Below are 20,664 nucleotides of genomic sequence, written 5' to 3'. Positions count from 1 at the left end.
AGAAAAAGGGTTCTAGAAGAGAGATCGTAAAAATCGAGGACTGATTTATCAAATATTACAAGAGATGGGTCACTCTACTATATGCCTCCTGATAAGATGCCATAGACGTACACAGCATCACCTGTGATGTGTTCTTGCCAAAAACGCTAAACGTGGGTATTACCAAGCCTCCGGATTTAATTGTCTAAAGAGGATGAAAGAATGAGATAAACAACATCACTAAAATACAAGCAGCCAAATCTTGACTCTGGGAAATTCTACAAGCCCAACCATCTAGTCACTTCAATAAATGGCACCCTAGTAAGTAAGTAAAGACTTAAAAGACATATTAACCAAATGCAACGTGTAACTCTTGTTTAGATTTTGATTTGAACAAGGCAACTGTAAAAAGACAGTTAGACACAGGGAAGACTGAACATGGACTGGTATTCAACGAGGTAAGAATTAGTTAGCTGCTGCGTATGGTAATGATATCAGGACTTTTTTAAAGAGGACCTTATCTAATAGATATACAATTGAACTACTTTAGTAAGATCATATCTGGGATTTGCACTACAAGAAACAGTTGCTCATTCCCTTGAAGAGGGAGGGAGAGGGAGAAGATCAAATGACAACAGCAATGTGTTGATATGTGTTCAAGATGGAAGATGGGTACACAAGAGCTCATTAATCAATTTTACTTTAGTGTATGCCTAAAAATTTCTGTAATAAAATCTTTTAAATCTTGTAATTTAAACCATTCCAAGCAATGTAATGAAAACAAAATAGCATCTTGAGGTTACTTATGTGAGGTCATGAGGTCATATATATGATTGTTATCTTTTATGCAGTTTTGCCATTTTTGAATTCTATTATATTCATTTTCAACTAGTAATTCCTGTGCTATTACTGCAACAGCAAAACAGCTGGGAAATTTAAATATAAGTTAAGATAAATTATAAAGCATGTAGGATACAGGCTACTGCAAGGGCTAAATTATAAAATTAGATAATACAAATAAAGTGCTTAGCATAGGGCTTGATAAAAAGCTAGTATTTAGTGAGCCCATAGTTTCTTTATTATAAAGACAAACAAAAGGCCATTTCCCATGAAGCATCAACAATTGAAAACATTTAAGTCTAGGACAGTAATTTTTAACCAAATTGTCATCTCACCCATGTTGCTTTTGATTACATTTTGAAAATTACCATTAAACACCCAATCACTGTACATACAAAGTAAATCCAGAAACAGAGAGAGGAATACAGACATACAAAATCCAGTATACAATAAAGGCAACATTTCGTAACAGTAAGGAAAGGGTGAACTGTCCTGGTGTTTGATCCCTACACTCTTATCTTTAACCAAAATGATATCCTTATTGTAATTATTGATTAAAAGCATCTTTAAATGTTTAAAAAAAAAAGGGACCACTGCCATTAAAGTAGAAAATAAAGGTGAATTTTATATAACTTTGAGGTGAAGCACAATTTTCTAGGTGTGCCAGTAAAGACACCATTGAGAGAAAACTGACAGGACTCCCTACGAAAAGAAATGCAAACTTCTATACATCAAGAAGTCAGATAAAATCAAACAAACAAACAAAAAAAAGCCAAAACTGGGAAAATAACTGTTAATGAAATGAAGGGTTAATACCTTTAATTATAAAGGACTTGAAAAAAATCAATACGGAAAAGATAACCCATTGAAAAAAGATGCACAGGACACGAAAAAGCACATCCAAATGTCTAAAAAGCATAATGAAAAAAATGTTTCTCTTTATTGGAGATCAAAGATTTGGCTACAAGGATCCCCCTTACATTGTTATTTGGGAAAAGAGCAGAAACAACTTTAAGGTCCATACAGGAAGGGAAAGACTAAATAATTATGAAGCAATTACACATTATGTCTATAAACCACTAAAAATGAGGCAAAATATCAGTAACATTGAAAAATACCCATGTACAATAAGTGACAAAAGCAGACTACATAAGTAAATAGCACAGGGTTTGATAAAAAGCTAAAAACACATAAGTAAATAGCATTCATAGGATGATCTCATTTTTGTAAAAAACACACTTGTTTATGGAGGACTATATAAACAAAGATTTAAAATCATGTCCACATCAACTCTGGGAGGGGAGAGCAGGCTGTGAAGCAGTGTTTTACTTTTGCTTAATTTGTCTCATTTTATGATTTTACGTAGTAAATATATTCGGCTTTTTGTTTGTTCTTGCCCTTGTCCCAAGAATGGGTTAGTTAAAAACACAATCATCGCCTTTCCTGCCCCAACTGTGTTCAGACCAGGCAACTCTTTCCAACTGATAACTTTCATGATTGAAACAGTTCTAGGAAAAGTTCTCAGGCCAAGTCCAGTGAACTTGAGATAAAAGAACACTAGCTAAAAAGCAGGATTGTTGAATGTTGATCTCAAGCTTCCAGAGGAAGTTCATTCCTCACACACACTCATACTCCCACCAGGGCACCGTGAGTCAAAGGAAGAAGTGAGAGCCACCAGAAGTACAACTCTTTCAGAAGATGATGGATAAATTTCCCATTAGTCACAATACACGGTACTAACAGAATCTAGCAATCTAGATACTTTGAGAACAGTTTCTAATAACTCCAGGGATAGAAAATCTCTCTTAACTTTGGAATGAGACTCTTTAGAGAGCACTGTCAGAGAGGTTTCAATAAGACAATGACATTCTGGTCGTGAAAAATCACAAAATGACTCCTGCTACCAATATATCCTTGAAAACTGTCTACATTAATACTATAAGTAGGTGGGCTATTCCTCGGTGAGAAAAGAAAAAGAAAAAAGGTAAGTACATGAAGTGTGGTGGTAAAAAAAGACATAACATATCAAGATCCAATAAACACTTTCTCATCTCTCAAATGGATCAACAGAAATATATTAAATATCTGAAGCAACTGAGCTGGTAGAACCAAGAGTAGAAACCAGGATAAATCGACTTCTTGTTGTAACAACTAGTTTACTAAATGATTTATCAGTGGTAACCACATGAAGCAGCACTGACGTGAATACAAACAAGGAAGGCCAATTAGGGCCTTGGCTTTCAGAGATACTTCCCCGACATTGCATGTTTCCTTCTGTTCCTATGAAGCACTGGTCATACTGTGCAAATTATTTTAGTAACCACCCTGGTGGAATCATACGGTCTAATCTGACTCAAAGCAGAACTGTATATAGTCAAGTAGCAAGAACAAATATGGAGCTCTGATTCACAGTATCATTGTGAACAGAAATCATCATTAATTTCAACACATTTCTGAGTGAGGAAAAACCAATGGAGGATTGGTGACTAATGAAGCAGGGCAATGTAAGTGCAGCCCTTAATACCTACTGCAAGGCTGCAACCAAGCTAGAACCAATTTGCCCCCTAAGACCACAGGGCAGATCCCTGCTCTTTAAGAGGACTTTCAAGCAAAGATCAACTCCCTGCCCTAAAGCAGAAACCTGCTAGCTGACAGGCCTGCCTATGTGCACAGAAGTCCTGAAAACATTTCTGTTTTCTCATTCTTAAATATAAATGAGCAACAATTTACCGTATGCACGATATACACCTCAAGTAAAAAATCATACAGACACGCAACCATCACCATAAAACACTAGATAATTAAAACTGTAGAAACAAAACCAAAAACTATAATTCACATCCCCAGAGATTTAAGAAGCTATTGCAATCACAAAAAAAGAAATGCTATGAAAAGTACCAGTAACAAGAGCAATGAAGGGAGACTGTATGAAAAGATGGCTATGCAGAAGCCACGAAAGCAACCAGCCAGACTGGAGCAAGGACCGGAGGGACAGAGGACTAGAAGAGAGAAGGGTCTAGAACAAAAGAAAATTTATAAATTTGATATTACACTTGAAAAACTGGAAGAAGATAGGAGTGCAATGAAGACACACAAGGAAGTTTTTTTAAAAGGCCATTATAAACTCAGAAAAAACAAGTCTGGATAAGAAAATATAATCATTTATATTGCATAGGCTCTACATTTTTACAGTCATAATATGAACAGCAAGTTTTATAAGCCTCTTACTGACAGAACAAGAAATAAAGGCATATCATCTCAATTTACAAAGGTAAGAACGTAAAGCTTATGATACAACTATACTAGAGAATAGGAGGATAGAAATAGGAGTGATTCAGTATATGAATGAAGTTTCTTAACTCATAGCAGAAAGTTAATAGACAATGTCCACAATTGGCAAATCAATAAACAATAGCATAAGGATATTAGAGATGTGGAAGTAATCAAAGTAAAACTAGAAACGGAGTTTAAAATGATTCCCTCTGGAAAGAGAGGGACCAGGGACTGCTGTTTTCATTAAAAATTCTTCAGTATTAAAGCTATGTGCTTTATTATTTTGATAAACTTTAAAATGTATTTTAAAGAAAGAGGTGAAGGGAGTACGCAGCTCACAAACTTATGGTTACCAGTTGGGAAAGAGGGTGGGGAGGGATAAATCAGGAGTTCAGGGTTTGTAGATACTACTACATATAAAATAAACAAGGTCCTACTGCATAGCACAGGGACCTATATTCAATAACTTGTAATGGCTTATAATGAAAAAGAATATGAAAAGGAATACATGTATATATGAATTACTATGCTCTACACCAGAAATTAACACATTGTAAGTCAACTATACTTAAAAAAAAAAAAAAAAAAAAAAGAGAGAATACTTGGAATTCCATTATGTGATCACAACTACCATGGGACACTTGCCTCCACTTTGATGGCACACCGTCCAATGGCCCGCACAGCTTTGCGCACAAAGTCGACATCCACCTCTGTGGCATATTCCTTCAGTTCCGCCAGAACCTGTCAAAAATGCATGAAGTGGACAATCATTAAGGATTCTTCAACAGCAACTTCATGGCTTAAATTTTTCTAAAGGCCAGACCTTAAGATCTAACTCATTAGATCTTAACTGGAATCCACTTTAAGTCTGACCTGAGCAATGTTGGCCTGGGATGCTAAACGAATCATGATGTCCAATTTCTCCAGTTTCACATAGATGGGATCATTGTACTTCACAAAGAAAACTTTGATTTCCTGCTTCAAGATTTCAGGCCTGTGGTACACAGAAACACAAGATAAGGAAGGTGAGGCATACAGTGATATATCCCTCTGAGTCTGTATTAATACCCAACCTGTGCTTCTCCGCAGTCCATCCACACAACCCCACCCCAGGGAAAAAAACTTCCCGTACACCCCATCCCTCCAACCAGATCCATTTGGTTGACTCTTTTTATCTTTTTTAAGGGTCAAGGTATATACTGCCAAGAAGAACCACTGGAAGAAAAACAAATTGCTCTAAACTACGGTCCAAACCATATTACGCAGGCACTAGCTAGCACACTACAAAGAGGTCCTTCAGAAACAAATTAAATTGTAGAGCAACACGGGGCATCTGTTGTAGAACACTCTGAAATCAACTGTTAGCCTCCCGACTTTGGGCAAGCTGCTCTGCACACAGTATTTTTATTTCCATACATTAAACAGAGCTTAACATAATGCCTCTTTAATGTTGATGTTACTAAGCTTAATTCAAATTACAAACATGTTAATCATCAGTTCATTTTTTCCCAACCTTTTCTGGACGATTAGATTGATGTTCCTCAGGGCGACGTACTGCACCTCTGGCTCCCCAGACAGCAAAGTGACAAGTGGAGGGGCCAACTTCTTCAGCAGCATATTGTAGTAGTCAGAGTCCTTGGGTAACAACTCTAGAAACTTCATGAGGACTTTTACTGCTGAAAGCACCACTGCTGAGTTGGCATGAGATAGTCGAGGAGTTACCCGCTCACAGATGCTGAGGGAAGAACATGAAAATTAGTATCTTGAATTATAATTTCTTTGCTTAATCCAGTCTATAAGGTAATACTGTCAGAGGTCCCATAGCCCAAGTATCAAGAAATCAGAGAAACAGTTAGAAAAGTCAAAGCTCCATGCGTAGGTAAATTTGGGATCCAACATTGCAGAAGCCTCATTCCCAGCAAACTACAGGCAGAGCAGGGACATCAGAAGACTTCAGGAAACCAGCAATAAGGGATATTCAAACTGGAACGAAGCTAGCCAATACCCAAAACACGTGACGCTCACACCATTTACCTTCCTGTTTTATAGTCCTCTCTGTTTCCCCATATTATGTAAGGGCTCCCTGCCTCTCAGCCCATTTCTCCTCAACCTACAGGAAGTCAAATGAAGCATTCTGAGAGATATTTCATAGTGAGAGAGATCAACCAACTGTGGCTGAAGTTTCATTGTAAGATTCAAGAGGAGATGGGCTGACGGGGAAAAATACCCAACCTCACGCTTTCAGGATAAGGAAATCTTGCAAAAAGCCTTTTTTTTTTTTTTTTTTTAAACACAGCATCACTGCAATATTCTTCCGACCTCATTTCCTTCTCCTAGCCTCCTCCACCTACACTTAAATGCCTCACAAATCTAGAATATTTAATTATCTGTTGAGAATTCTTTAGAAATTAACCTAATTTTGACAGCTCTTTGGCAACATGAGTAGCTAGCTGACTATATTCAGTTAAGGATATAAGCTGTGTTTCTGTCTTTTTCTTCTGTATCTACTTGGCTGACTCCCTGACTATCCAGCATTTCTGAGATCTATTCCTTACTTTATCTTTCTTTAGCACTTACCATCAGCTGACATACGATATGCTGTACTATTTATACATATTATATATGCTTCTGCCCTATTCCTCAAAATTAGTGTTCCATGAGAGCTATGATTTTCATCTGTCCACAGCTGTATCCGCAGCGCCTAGAACAATGCCTGGCCCACAGCATGGGCTCAATAAATACTTGCTGAGTGAATAGATAAATGTGAGATGTCAATGACCAAGAGAAAATAAAACTGTACATAAAGTTTCTTCCAGAAGATATTTGTACTTCAAATGATGGAGAGAAGCTATTAGGGTGAGCTCTGGTTATATCCAGAGGGAACAATTTCCCAGACAAGTGAAGAGCACTTACATTATAGTAGCTCGAGCTTCAGCCAGGCAAAGAAGGTTCTTTTCTACCATAATTAAAATATGTCAACTTTAAACGAAGAGCCAACAATTCTTCAGAAGTACTTTGCCTAGTATATGGTGCCTGTATACACAAAATGCTCAATAAAAATTCATAACTTCAATTCTGTAAACTACAATGTGTGCATGTGTACATGAAATTTAGTCATCAATATCTGATAGTCAAAGAAAATTTGCAGCACTAAAGTGGTAAAGAGCTGAGCAGAACAATTCAGCTGTGCCTTCCAAAATCTCCAAATTCAGACTGACGTGATTCCTACATCTAACGGAAGACATCATATATATTGCTGGCTCCAATACATTTTCTCTAGTACTAAATTATAGGTGTAGGTCAGCTCAATAACTAGTATCAAGCCATTTACTACATACCTAAAAGAATGAAAATTTTGTTACTACAGTAAGATACACTCAAAAAACCTTTGTTTGCCAAATGGCTAGGAATTACTGTATGGGAGATGTGAGACCATGATGAGGGAGATTATAGCAGAGGGTTTAACTCTACTGTTCAAACAAGAAATGAAAAATGCACATCTCCTCTTAGGAAGAGCTATTTTCACATGGTTTACTCCACCACGTAAAATGTTCCTAAATACAGTGAGAAAACACCATGGGGATTGCAGTATCTATCTCAGGAGCCACTGATCTTTCTCAATATAACAGATCCTTATTATATTACAGGCACCAGAAGATATTCAACCAGGCAAGACTCCCAGACACTATCCAGGAAACAAGACTGACCTCTGAGCCTCCCGGTCATCTTTAGGGTTATAATTAGACAAGCAGTCCAGGATGAAAATCTGGCCCCATTCAGTACATTCATTCAGGGCTGTCAGCAGCTTATTAATGTTCTGTGGATTCAGATCGAGTAAGTTGCTGTTTGGGTGAGATTCACTGATTTCAGATAATGCTGCTACAGCATTAGCCACCACCTGGGAAAGAAGCAGATATAACCTTGATTTACCAGTAACAGTACAACTATGGACAAATATTTAGCCTTCTCTGGATCACTTCGTAAGTCTCAATTCATTAACAATTCTTGAACATTTTACCTAGTCAGCTAGAAACAGATAAACTGCTTTCAAAATGTATATCAAATAAAGAAGCTGTGGTACATTTATACAACGGAATACTACTCAGCCTTAAAAAATAAAATGCCATTTGCAGCACATGAACCTGGAGAATGTCATTCTAAGTGAAATAAGCCAGACAAAGAAAAATACCATATGGTATCACTTGTATGTAGAATCTGAAAAAAAAAAAAAAAAAGATGAACTTATTTACAAAACAGAAACAGACTCACAGACACAGAAAACAAACTTTTGGTTACCAGTGGAGGGAAGAGGGTGGGAAGGGATAAACTGGGAGTTTGGGATTTACAGATACTAACTAATATATGTATATAAAATAGATAAACAAGTTTATACTGCATAGCACAGGGAACCATATTCAATATCTTGTAGTAACTTACGGTGAAAAAGAATGTGAAAACAAATATATGTATATTCCTATAGGACTGAAATATTGTGCTGTACACCAGAAATTGATACAACACTGTAAACTGATTATACTTCAGTAAAAATATATTAAAAATGTATATAAAAACACTAATGATGGCATATGTAGGTTCCCAGTGTCAGGCAACCCAGAGTTAAAACAATTCACATGTTAACAGAGAGTCACTCATGATTTACTATTAAAACATTAACAATTTTCATAGTACTCAAAACTATTGATAGAATTAAGACATAGGAACAGTTATAAAAAACAGTGAAGTTTAAATATGAAACATGTACATTAAGCAATGGAAAGAAGAATCTAGGCCAAATAATTTTATAAGTGTATGGGTGTGCATGTATTGGGGGGTGGGGAGGTGATACTGTCAATCATATCCTAACTCTTAGCATAAGAAAATGTGAGCTTGAAACCCTAGTTCACTGTAACGTGATGTTGGGAGAGCACATCATCTCTGTGAAATTCAGTTCCCTCATCTGAAAATTGATGATAATTTAATCCACCTCACAGATTAGCTTTAGTTTGAACGTTAAAATTAGATGACATTTCTAAGTGCTCTCTACAAAGCCTTATGCAAAGTTAAGGTGGTAATAGTACCATAATTCTAAGACTAAGTTGCAGAGTTTTTCATATTAACACCACTGAAATTGGGATATATTTTACAATCAATGACATGTCAAGTTAATAGAAGTATTTTTCTTCCTAGGTGATACAGGAGATAATAATGCATCTTAAAATCAATGGTATCTTAGAATCAATGAAATATGGTATCTCAAATGTACCCTTATCTCAGGCAGTATGATAAATGCAAAATTGCTACCAAATATAACAAAGTACATGCATATCCTGACTTATAGACCTGGAAATCCGTATCAGTTGCAAGAAAAAAAGTGGACACTCTATCAGAAATACACATGTCTAATATAACAAAGAAATCTACAACCAATGAATGTTTAAAGTAATTAAAAAATTGCAGAAACACCCCAAAATAAACAAAACACAGACAAAATAACTACTACAGCCCTGTACAAATGAACTTAAAACCACATTTTGCAGCAAGGCTCCCAGTTGTTACTAAAGATTAGCACAGTAAGGCTGAATATAAATATTCTGTAAGCATAAACGAGATGTGACAGGTAGCAGCTTCATTATTTATGTATATTGAAGATTTTCAAAAATGTCAGCTCATTTTTAGTCCCTTGTTAACAGCCAGAGAAACAAGAGTTGTATGATTATCCTTTTGCTAGCAAGAGAAGGTCATAATGGTTTAGCTAGTGATTTTAATACCCACATCATCTGGGTAGTCTGCAGATTATTCCAGCATATGAATTTACTAAGAAGATAAATTTTAAGATGATTTTTAAAAATCAAATAATACACTTATGGCAGCATCCATTATTAGGTAAAAGACAATGATACCACAAATGGAATCACTTTCAGCTTTAATTTAGTCATTAGGACAAAAATTCCAAGATGAAAAAAATCAGAGGTTCACTTGGTAATATGATTATGAATATTTCATTGTTATTAAGACAAATGTATGTAGTCCACCTTCCACACGGGAGCAACGGTAGTATGCATGAGGTTCTTTTCTGACTTAATTTTTGTTTGCCAACCACACCATCAAACATGGGCTTTAGTGAAAATTAAAAGGCATGAAGAGTGAAATAATAATTCCCCCTCCATCATCTCAGTGCTTTATATGCAGGGAAAAGATATATTTCTTATGTACAAGACACTTGATAGACTGGATTATAGAATAAAGGATCAAAATGTCACACCAGAAGACTAAATGCCTGTTTTCCTTTCCTGCTGTCAAACACATGCCCAGTCTTAGTTACCAGTTTTGGTTAACATTTCTACCAGTGACTCCAGCACACCCAAAGAAACTCCAAATCACTGTGCTTTATACTTACTTTAATTTCTGCACTGGAAAAGAAAAGGAAGGTGTAAATGAGGACAGGTTAGTTCATAGTGACTCCACCTTTGCCTTTAAATTAATCTTTGCTTTTTTGAGGGCAGAGGGGGCAAGACAGGAAAACACCAAAGCACAAGAGTCCAAAACAAACATCCTGCCACAAACTTACCATTTCTACCAGTCAAATTCTTTCAATGTTTTAAAAATAGATAAATATAAAGTCTATTAACAGAAAATGTAAAAGAAAAGGTAAGAATTGAGGAAATTAAAAAAAGCAATGGGGAGGAAAGACAACAGAAGGATGCTGAACAGAATGAACAACCAGAATTCCTCTGTTACCATCACAGGCAATTGGAAATTAAACCAAGTACATAATGCAGCTAATGGAGTATACATTCTAGTAGTAAAATAGACAGTTTCTATTTATTTTCACATTTAAACAAACAAACAAAAAAGAAACAAGGAAAAGTAAATCTAATTAAAAGATCCAGAGAGATCAGATTACAGGATTATGTTAGCAAAGTCTGCATTGAGAATGAGATCACTGCAAAATGGTCCCTGAACCAATGACTGACCAGAGGAGATACATCCCAATAAGAGAACTCTACTTCTACCTCTCCACTTTTATCTCCTAACCTTCACATTCAGAATGCTAAGTTTTCAGAAATGTACTGGGATGGGCCCATAAAGAGCTGCTCAGAGTTCTTGTCAGTAAGCCATGCTTCTCTCACTTTTTAATGGAAACTCGAAACAAGCTAGTCACACTGAGTAGACAAAGACTGATTCAAGACAGCATCTAGGTGGCCAGCGTATACAGGACAACTCACCTGTCAATGTTTATACTTTGTGTTTCTTTGGAACTCTGTACAAAACAAAGTACATCTATTATCTGTTTTTAAAAATAAACTTTAAGCAGGGGAGGGTACAGCTTAGTGGTAGAGTGCATGTTTAGCATGCACGAGGTCCTGGGTTCAATTCCCAGTACCTCCATTAAATAAATAAATAAATGAACCTTATTACCCCACCCCAAAATAAAATAAACTTCAAAAAATAATGGACTGAAACATAATTTACTTCCTCTTCCCAAAGAGCCTTCTTCAAACAATAATTCATTCATCATTACAAAAGAAAAACCTGACCTTCGCAGTAACTGCCCTGAGCTACCAGCGTATTAAAACAAGGTTATATCTCTTTCACCTGAGTTATCACTTGAATTTGAACTAAGACTAACATGCATAATATTTTCCCTGGTAGAAAATTGGCAGTTCTCTTAGGAAACACTGCCATGAAGAGAATGATGGCTTTTTAACTATAATCTCAGAAAAATTAAGAGTTCCCAAGAAAGAAAGGAGTTCCTAAAGGAAGTTTTGCTTTAAAAATGGATTTATAAATAGGGTTTCTTAAGTGAATTTTCTGAGCACACTAGTTGATTTATAAAAAGCTGGCATCAAGGCTACAAAGGAACATAGCCACAGCATAAAAACATTTGTGAAAATTCATTTGGCCTCCCAATTATGGTTAAGTTCTATTCTTTGGGAGACTGCACCTAAACATTCCTCGTCCCCACCCCATCCCTCTGTAGACCTAATGTAATATGTATACTTTATAGATAGATATTAAACAAACATATACATACATACAAAAGCATGCACGCATCTGTGCCTGTGTGTATAAATAAAGTCACACTCAATACTAGACAAATCTTCTCTGACACAACTACAGATTTCCCTTCAATCTGATAGTTCCTTGTGGATCCTTGGAGTCTGCCGAATTTTTTTTTAAGTTAAGCAATTTGTGTCTTGATTTACTTTATACTATACCTAATCAAGCTGGACAAAGAGTTAAAAGACAACAATTGCTAAAATTTGTTGAACACTTGCTATGCCATTTATCCTCATAGCAACTCTAAGGTAGTTGCTATCAAAACCCACCTATTACAGACAGAGAAACAGGCTTTAAAAATGAATTTATAAATAGGGTTAGAGAAATTCAGTGACTTGCTTAGTCAACACAGCCAGAAAAGAAAAGTGCCTGAATAAGGGCTTAAGGCCTGTATCTGATTCCAGTGTCTGAGTACTAGTCACTCTGCCACCTGCATTTACAGAAGTTCCAAGGGCGGTGAATGTCAGCTAGGGGAAAGGAAAAGAAAAATAGTTGGGGAGGATAATACAATCAAAACATTATTTTCAGGCAGATTTATACAAGGAGAAAAATATATTCTCCTACTTTATATACTTCAGATAATCACATTCTAGCAGCACTTAAAGAGGCAAGATTTACTATCCAGCTACAAAATTTGATTTATAAGCTACCCCAATCTTACATGCAGCAATTCCGAGGACATAAATTTGACCTCATTCTTTTTTTTTAAAGGGGCAAGCTGGAGCAGTGGATGTGGTTAGAATAAAAAGAAAAATGGTCCTGTAAAAAAGAACTTTCGAAGGAAATCTAGATATACATTGGGGGTGGACTATTACAGATAGATGCTCCTTTATGAGAAATCTCTCACACGTTTCCCTGTCCCTTTGAATGATTTCTCTAATTTCACTCACTTCCATAGCCTCAGAACCCAAGAAAGATAGCAATTTCCAGTACAGTGACTTCCTCCTATTAACTAAAATAGTATTTAGAAGACTTTCATTTCTAGCAATGATCTTCAAGGTCACATTCTCTTAACAAATGCTTCTATTTTCCTGTTCAATTTACAATCCTTTTGGCTGCTGCCCCTGAAGACTTGAATAAATTGAAAGCAGTAGAATGACTGACCAAAACTATAATAATGAAATATACAGGTGATCTGCATATTTATATCCTCCTGAAAATCAGCAACAGTTTGAAATCTCACTTTCTCCTTTATGGAGTTGCCTCAAATGACATGCTAAAAGCACAAGGCATTTATTCTAAGCATGTTTCACTCATTATCATCTCCTTAAGGATACAATGATTACACAGTATCAGTTAATTTTTCCCTCTCAAACAAGTAAAATTTAGAGCTCATGATTTAATCCAAGATACTGCACAGAATGCCAATAATACATTTACTCACTGAATTCTAAAATGTTCTGCTTTTTTCCCATCTTCTTCCCCTGAATAAGAAAGTTGAACACATTTACCTAGTGGAGTTAACACATCCCATTATGGCAAGAAAGTCTGAATACACGTTAACAAGTAAGATTTAAAAATTAGACTCAATAAAACTCATTATTTCCTGAAGTGATTTAAGATGTTTTCTAATGAAATGAAAATATTCACAAGGCCAAAACACTACAAATAAATATCTACAGATAGACAAAAGGCACTCCTAAGAATCAAGGAGCTACTTGGCTCACAGGCCCTAAAAACACAAAAAAGTATGCTGCAGCATGAACAAAATAATTTATTGTGACATGACTTCTTACCTCCCTTTCAAGAGTAAGTAATCCCCTGCCAAGTTAGAGCCCTGAGATCATTTAAAAGGGACACTAAGAAATGCACGGGCCATTATCTTTTGGTACACTACTGAATTACTTACATACAACAGATTCAGTTTTCAGGAAGTTGCCGACCAAAACTGGATTAAACGTGTACCTTTGAATAATTACCATTTAAAAGTAATTCTGCAATGATGTAGTAAGTAGTACTGTAAATAGACTTAGTTTCATTTGTGGGTAAGCTGCCTTCAGAATTACCCTAAAAGACAATGTTTGACTTTAAATAATGTATACAAAGGAATTAAGTATCTTTATAAATAAATTTGCCACTGAAATATTAACCCTTCTAAAACCATTAATACCCAGCACCACAATCACTATACAATAAAGTTTGTTATTATCAAGGGCTTACTCTATACCAGGTTCACTATTAAGTGCCCTGCAAGCTCTCTGTCCTTTATTTTTCACAATGATCCTATGATAAAACCACTGTTTATGATTTCCATTTTGTAGATAAGGATACTAAGATGTTTACAGAGACCACCAAGCTAAGAAATGGCAGAACCAGGATACAAACCCAAATCTGGCTGGTTCCAGGGCCTGAGCTTTACCCACCATGCTATAATACTGGAGAAAAAGAAAACACCATTTCACAGTCAAAAAGCACTTTTCTCTTTTTGAGATACTTTGATACAGAGTGAGTCAACTCTTTAAAAGAAAAAAAAAAAGTGATTAAATGCAATCTGGTATGCTGGATCGAATACTGGGACAGCAAAGGGACATCTGTGGTGAAACAGGTGAAATGAAGTCTGTACTTCACTTTATCATAATGTACTAATGCTGATTTCTTAGTTTTGACAAAGGCACCATGGTTATGTAAGATGTCTACATGAAGTGAAACTGAGTGAAGGATGTATGGGAACTCTCTGTACCGTCTTTGCAACTTTCCTATATTCCTAATATTCCTAAAAGTCGCCTCCAAAATGAGATTTAAAAAAAAAAAACTCTATTAGTAAATTGATAAAATAAAAGCTGGTAATAATTAAAATCTAAAGTGAGAATACACATTAAAAGATTTTTGCAAAGTTCATCATACAGGAAAACAAAAACTATTTGCTTCCTCTGTAAGTAAAGACAGAAGAGCAGAGACCGACCAGTCAGTTACAAGTTGTCCTTAGAACGAAGCAGCCGCCAGCGACTCCACTTACTCACACTCCATTCCTGCAGAAATTAATAGCGGCTCATCCTGTAGAACCAAACATAACACTACTTCTTGCTTGGGGAATCCAGACACAGACTGAGCATGTGACTTCCTACATCACTCTTACCCGGGGCCTACTACATACTGACATTCTTACACATGCCTACAGTTCTACCAGCTTTGGAACTTCTTTATGGACATCTGGCCAGAGCATTATGCATTTCTAATTTCACTTCTCTATAATATTTTAACTCTGTAACTCTATTAATATATGTTTTGAAATAACAGAAATCATATAAATTACTAAATTAAGTGAGGTCATTAATAGACAATTTAACATAGGCCACAAGGACAACAAATAAACTGTGACAAAAATCCTCCTCAAATTTAGAGTGATCTAGAGAGACTTCAGTTTTTCAATATCCATCATCTCAGAATGACAATAAACCACCATGCAATCTTCCAAGGGCTAAATGAACCCTACACTAACTGGAGAGCACATCATGTTAGGGCTGCTCCTCGGGAACAGCTGCAGTCTATTAAGCATTCACTCTATGCCAGACATTACTTAAATTTTTAAATAAATTATTCCTTCATGTTCAAAACAATCTGGTAAAACAGGCATTATTATCTCTACTTTTTATAGTTGAGGAAATTGAAAAGCTCATTTTAAATAACTTGCTCAAGGCCACCTTTCTAGTAAGCAGCCAAGCCAGGACTCCAAACAGTAGTCACTCAAATTTTCACAACCTTAGCACTACTGATGTTTTGGGACTGATGGATAATTCTCTGCTGCAGGCGGCTCCCCGTGCATTGCAGGATGTTTAAAGTATCCCTGAACCCTACCTACCACATGTCAATAGTGCCCTTCCCATCAGCTGTGACAATCAAAAATGTTTCCAGGCATTGCCACATGTCTCCTGGGAAGTCAAGTCGCCTCCAGTTGAGAACCACTGCCATAATCAATTCCACGCGCTTCTACACACTGGCTAGCACACAGTTAAACTCATAGTTTTCCTGAGAAGAAAAATGTTATTTTTCATAAAACAGCTTTCCAGAATAAGTTCAAATTAGAAGAAGCTGGCAGCTTAACTAGAACCTTTGCTAAAGGCTACACTGGACCAAGTTCTGAGAACATGCTGCTTGTGCAGAAAAATCTTCAACAAATGAAGACGTATTTTTTTTCTTTTGTTTTTTAATTTAGTAGTTTGTGCTTTGGCAGAGACAGTGGAAGAGGGGTATTCCTGGGGGGCAGCTCTCAGAGTGATGGCAGCAGAGCTGAGAAGGCTTAGAAGACAAGATCAAAGGGGCTACAGCCAAAGCACTTAGGAGACCTGGGCTCAAAAACAAAAAGCAAAGCACACGTGGCAGGGCTGTCAAGAGAGCCTCTGGAGGGGCAGGTTCTAGCGCAAACATTAACTGAAGCTGGAATACCTTAAAGCACCTCTGAGAGGAAAAATAAAAGCCGTAGTAAGGAGGGAAAATCCTAGCGTATAGGCAAAAAGCTAGAGAATAGTCACTATCACCCAAAAGTATATCTTTCTTGCAAATATAAATTTAGTGAGACAGATTTTTTAAAAATTCTGACATTTGTGAAGAAATCACGGGAGCATTCTCCTTTGGCTCCAAAGTGCTTCCACCTTCTGAATACAGGCTTACTTTCAAAATAACGGACTAATAAAATCTGCATCTGAAAATGAGTTTAGCTCTAATTCCCTCAGAAAAGATTTTACTGTATGAATCTGTACAGATATCAAAGGGACCTGAACCTTTTAAACTCACATCATAGCAATAACGTCAACCTCTGCCTAACATCTACTCCGTAATTACAGGAGCAGCGGCCATCACCTCACGAACCCCCCCGAGCCGCTTTAGTAGGTGCTTTTGATGCAATAGCTCAGTTACTACTCCTAACAACTCTCTAAGATGGTATCTCTCATTCTACAGAAGAGGAAACAGACTCGGGGAGGTTAAGCTAGGACTTAGCAGGGAGAATTTTTTTACTTCAAACTCTTATATTTTTCAAATAATATTTCACTGAAAGTCAGTTTTAACTGAAGTATAAAATGGTAAAACAACTGCAGGAAAATGGGGTGTGTGAGATTCCCCCCCCCATAAAGACAGGAAATGAAAATATAATAAAGTCCTATTACTTGCAGCAAGGTTCCAGGAGTCAACCTGAAGGTCAACATAACCCCAAGAGTAGTCAGATCTTTATCTATATTTTATCCTCCAATTTCAAGGTCATTTCTCCAGATGTTCTAGTGCTTTCACATCTAGGATGCCCTTCTAAAGTGAGCTACAAAAAAAAAAAAATTACATGGAAAAAAATTTTTTTAAATAAAGTGAGCTATAAGAAAACTACTAAGGTAAAACCCTGGAAGCATTCATTCCTGCTGCAAGAAGCTCTGATAGTTGCTGGTGCAGTGCTGCCACCATGTGGAGCAACTTCCGAAAAAGTAGAATTACCTCTCAAGAACAACAGGACTCATACCCATCATCAGAGTAAGAGGATTTCCTTTTAAAACAGTTCTCAGATAATTAAGGCTTTTATATGGTCAAAATTTTAACCATCCTGAGAAAATGAAACAGTTCTAAATGTGCGTGTGCACAGATATATTTAATTCTGTTGTATATATACACCCATGAAGGCAGTGACCAGTATGGGTACTGGGACTGAGCTCTAGGTTAGAATCCCGGCTACATTACCACTAGCTGTATGACTCTGGGATTATTCTTCAGCCTCTCCGAGTGTACATCTCTTAATCTCTAACATGGAATAACCTCTGTCAGAATACCCTCTAGTTCAGCAGATGTGAGAACTATGTGAAACATTGTACATAAAAGCATCTATCACTGTGCCTGACACAGAGTGCATGTAAATTTAAATTTCCTTTTTCCTGATGACATTAGGAAGGTCCATCATTATGGCCTTAGGACTTTCTCAGATGTCTGAGTTACTACACCTTACATTCCACCACTAGACGCTGGAAATTACTTGATATTCTTGCACTCACTCATTTCTTATCAGGTGCACTTGACCCTTCTGATAAAAGGAAAATCAGTGGTCTAAAGACAGTTGTAATACTTTTGGCAAAAAACAGGACATACAGTTGAGATGAAAAGCCTGGGTTCAAGATCCAAAGCAGGCATGTGTGTATGTGTGCTGGTTATCTCTTAGTCCACGCTTTCCGGTTCTTCACTAAAACAACAAGAAGGACAAACTTAAAAAATGATTTGAATGTATGTAAAATAAGGCCAGGACAGAGTCAGGCAATCGAGGTATCCCACTCTCAGGCTTGTGTAGGTGGAGTGGGCACCAGAGACTGGATGCCTCCTTAAGTTTTGCACCCTGGGCACCTTGCTAGCAAGACATTGAATAATGTTAGGGGCAACTTTTGCTTCTGAGAAGCCTGACAAGAGTAAGAAAAAATTCCTATTTAGAAGGCAGTAGTCCAACAATTTAATCTCTAATGCTGACACCTATTCTAGGAAAATCTGCAATAAAGATACAATAAAACATAAGACATTCCTGAAACAGTCTCTCACAAATCTACTAAGTGATCTTATTTTTTCTTTAAAAGTTTTCTCAAAGATATTTGTGAAACTGGTTTGTTTCTAAGCAAATACATAGGTAAGTATGACACAAACGTTTGCTTTATGATCCTTATCTTATTAGATACATGCACCCCAATGTTCACAGCTGCACTATTTACTATTGCCAAGATATGGAAACAGCCGAAACGCCCATCAACAGATGAGTGGTTTAAGATGTTGTATATATACACAACAGAGCAACACTCAGCTGCAAGAAAGAATGAAATATTGCCAATTACAGCAACATGGATGGACCAAGAGATCATCATACTAAGTGAAGCCAGAGAAAGATAAATATTGTGTCATTTACATGTGGAATCTAAAAAATAATACAAATGAATCTATATACAAAGCAAAAAGAGACTCACAGACACAGAAAACAAACTTACGGCTACCAAAAGGGGGAAGGGGGCAGGGAGGGATAAATTAGGAGTATAGGATTAACAGATACAAACTACTGTACATGAAACAGATAAGCAAAAAGGATTTACTGTATAACACAGCAAACAACATTCAATATCTTACAATAACCTATAATGGAAAATAATCTGAAATATATACATATATATAAAACTGAATTACTTAGCTATACATTTGAAACTAACACAACATTATAAATCAACTATATTTCAATTTTTTAAAAAAGACCCTTGTATTTTAGTATTTGGTTTTCAGCTCAGTAGGGTGTGAGACAATCTGTGGGACACACAGAAATCACACAGCTAACTTATGGATCAAAGTCCCAAAGATTTATTTTAAACAAGCTCTTTAAAAGAGACTCTTTTTAAATACTGTTCTCTTTATAAAAGCAAAAGCATATTACCATTGGATTTGAATCTGCTATGAGATCCCGCAGAGAATCCAGAAAGCCCTGATCTTCCACCATTTGGGCATTGATGTCATGGAGCTTTGCCACACAGACGGCCGCTGTCTTCCGGACATAGGGATCTTCATCCTTTAAGCACTTGCGGAGGGGCTCACAGAGATACTCTGTAATCTTGTCCACCCGGATGCACCCCATGGTTCTGACTGCCAAGGCCCGAATCAGAGGATTGGGATCTTCACAGTCCTACAAAAAACAATCATTGACAACTATAGGTGTACATGGTGACTAAGAGTAAACAGTCTGGTTTACAGAAGCCACAAAAGAATAATTAATGCAGGCCTCCAGTTACATTCTACATCAGAACCCGAACTCCCATACTATGCCTTTCCTACATTCACATCTTAGCTGCCTATTTAAGAGTTCCACTTAGGAATTCATTTACACATTGTGTTTCATATACACAATGAAGAAGTGCCCTGTAGGATTCATTCCAGAGCTGGGCAGAAGCTCAGAGAGCTGGTGTTACCAACCCCATGGCCATTAATGAACCTGCCCTAAAACTGAAAGTCTTTCGGTTTGTATTCTGGTACAGGAAGAAATCAGAAATTGGAAAGACGTGTCCCACTCCACAAATACCGAGTAGGCAGAAATGAGGACTAGATTTCTGGGGCCCACAGCCAAGAAAGCAAAGGAGAATCCAGAGCTGGTTTGAGCTCAACCTAAGTTCCTTGAGCGAAGCAGCAGAGAGGGCCCTCTGAGATCCTGATTAACATGCATTCTCCTTTCCTATGCACATGCTAACTTCCTCAAAATGTAAACTAAATGCCTTCCAATGATATCATCCATCTATGAATCACCAGACAGAAAGAATGAAATGTTACGGTCTGAATCTGCACACTGTAGCTAAATACAGAAAAAGAACAAAACTTCCATGAGAAGGAAGAAAGCATGCTGTTTATTCTTCAAAACAGTTTAACAAAAGCTAATTTTAGAAATGTCTGATTTTTGTTTTTAATGCAGACTAAATTCCAGAGGAAAGAAAACAAGAAAAAAAAATTAATAAGAACAACCTCATTATTACGTTCATCAAATCTAATGGTAGGATAAATTTGACTGGATATTCAATAATATTAATATTA

General features: G+C 36.7%; 1 protein-coding gene across 2 annotated transcripts in view; it reads right to left on the bottom strand.

Moving 5' to 3' along the window:
* Positions 1-20,664, bottom strand: part of AP2B1 (adaptor related protein complex 2 subunit beta 1) — a 102,530-nt gene that overhangs the window by 67,452 nt on the left and 14,414 nt on the right. For both annotated transcript variants that reach the window (XM_010949160.3, XM_010949161.3), the window contains exons 5-9: positions 19,523-19,768; positions 7,800-7,990; positions 5,606-5,827; positions 4,966-5,086; positions 4,738-4,833 (exon numbers count right to left, since the gene is read on the bottom strand). In XM_010949160.3, coding sequence (XP_010947462.1) covers positions 4,738-4,833; positions 4,966-5,086; positions 5,606-5,827; positions 7,800-7,990; positions 19,523-19,768 — 876 coding nt within the window. The remainder of the gene's footprint in view (positions 1-4,737; positions 4,834-4,965; positions 5,087-5,605; positions 5,828-7,799; positions 7,991-19,522; positions 19,769-20,664) is intronic.

This window comes from Camelus bactrianus, chromosome 16, assembly GCF_048773025.1.
Source record: "Camelus bactrianus isolate YW-2024 breed Bactrian camel chromosome 16, ASM4877302v1, whole genome shotgun sequence".
Lineage (NCBI taxonomy): Eukaryota > Metazoa > Chordata > Mammalia > Artiodactyla > Camelidae > Camelus > Camelus bactrianus.
Note: the sequence above shows the minus strand (reverse complement) of the source record. Positions and strands in the feature narration are given on the sequence as shown.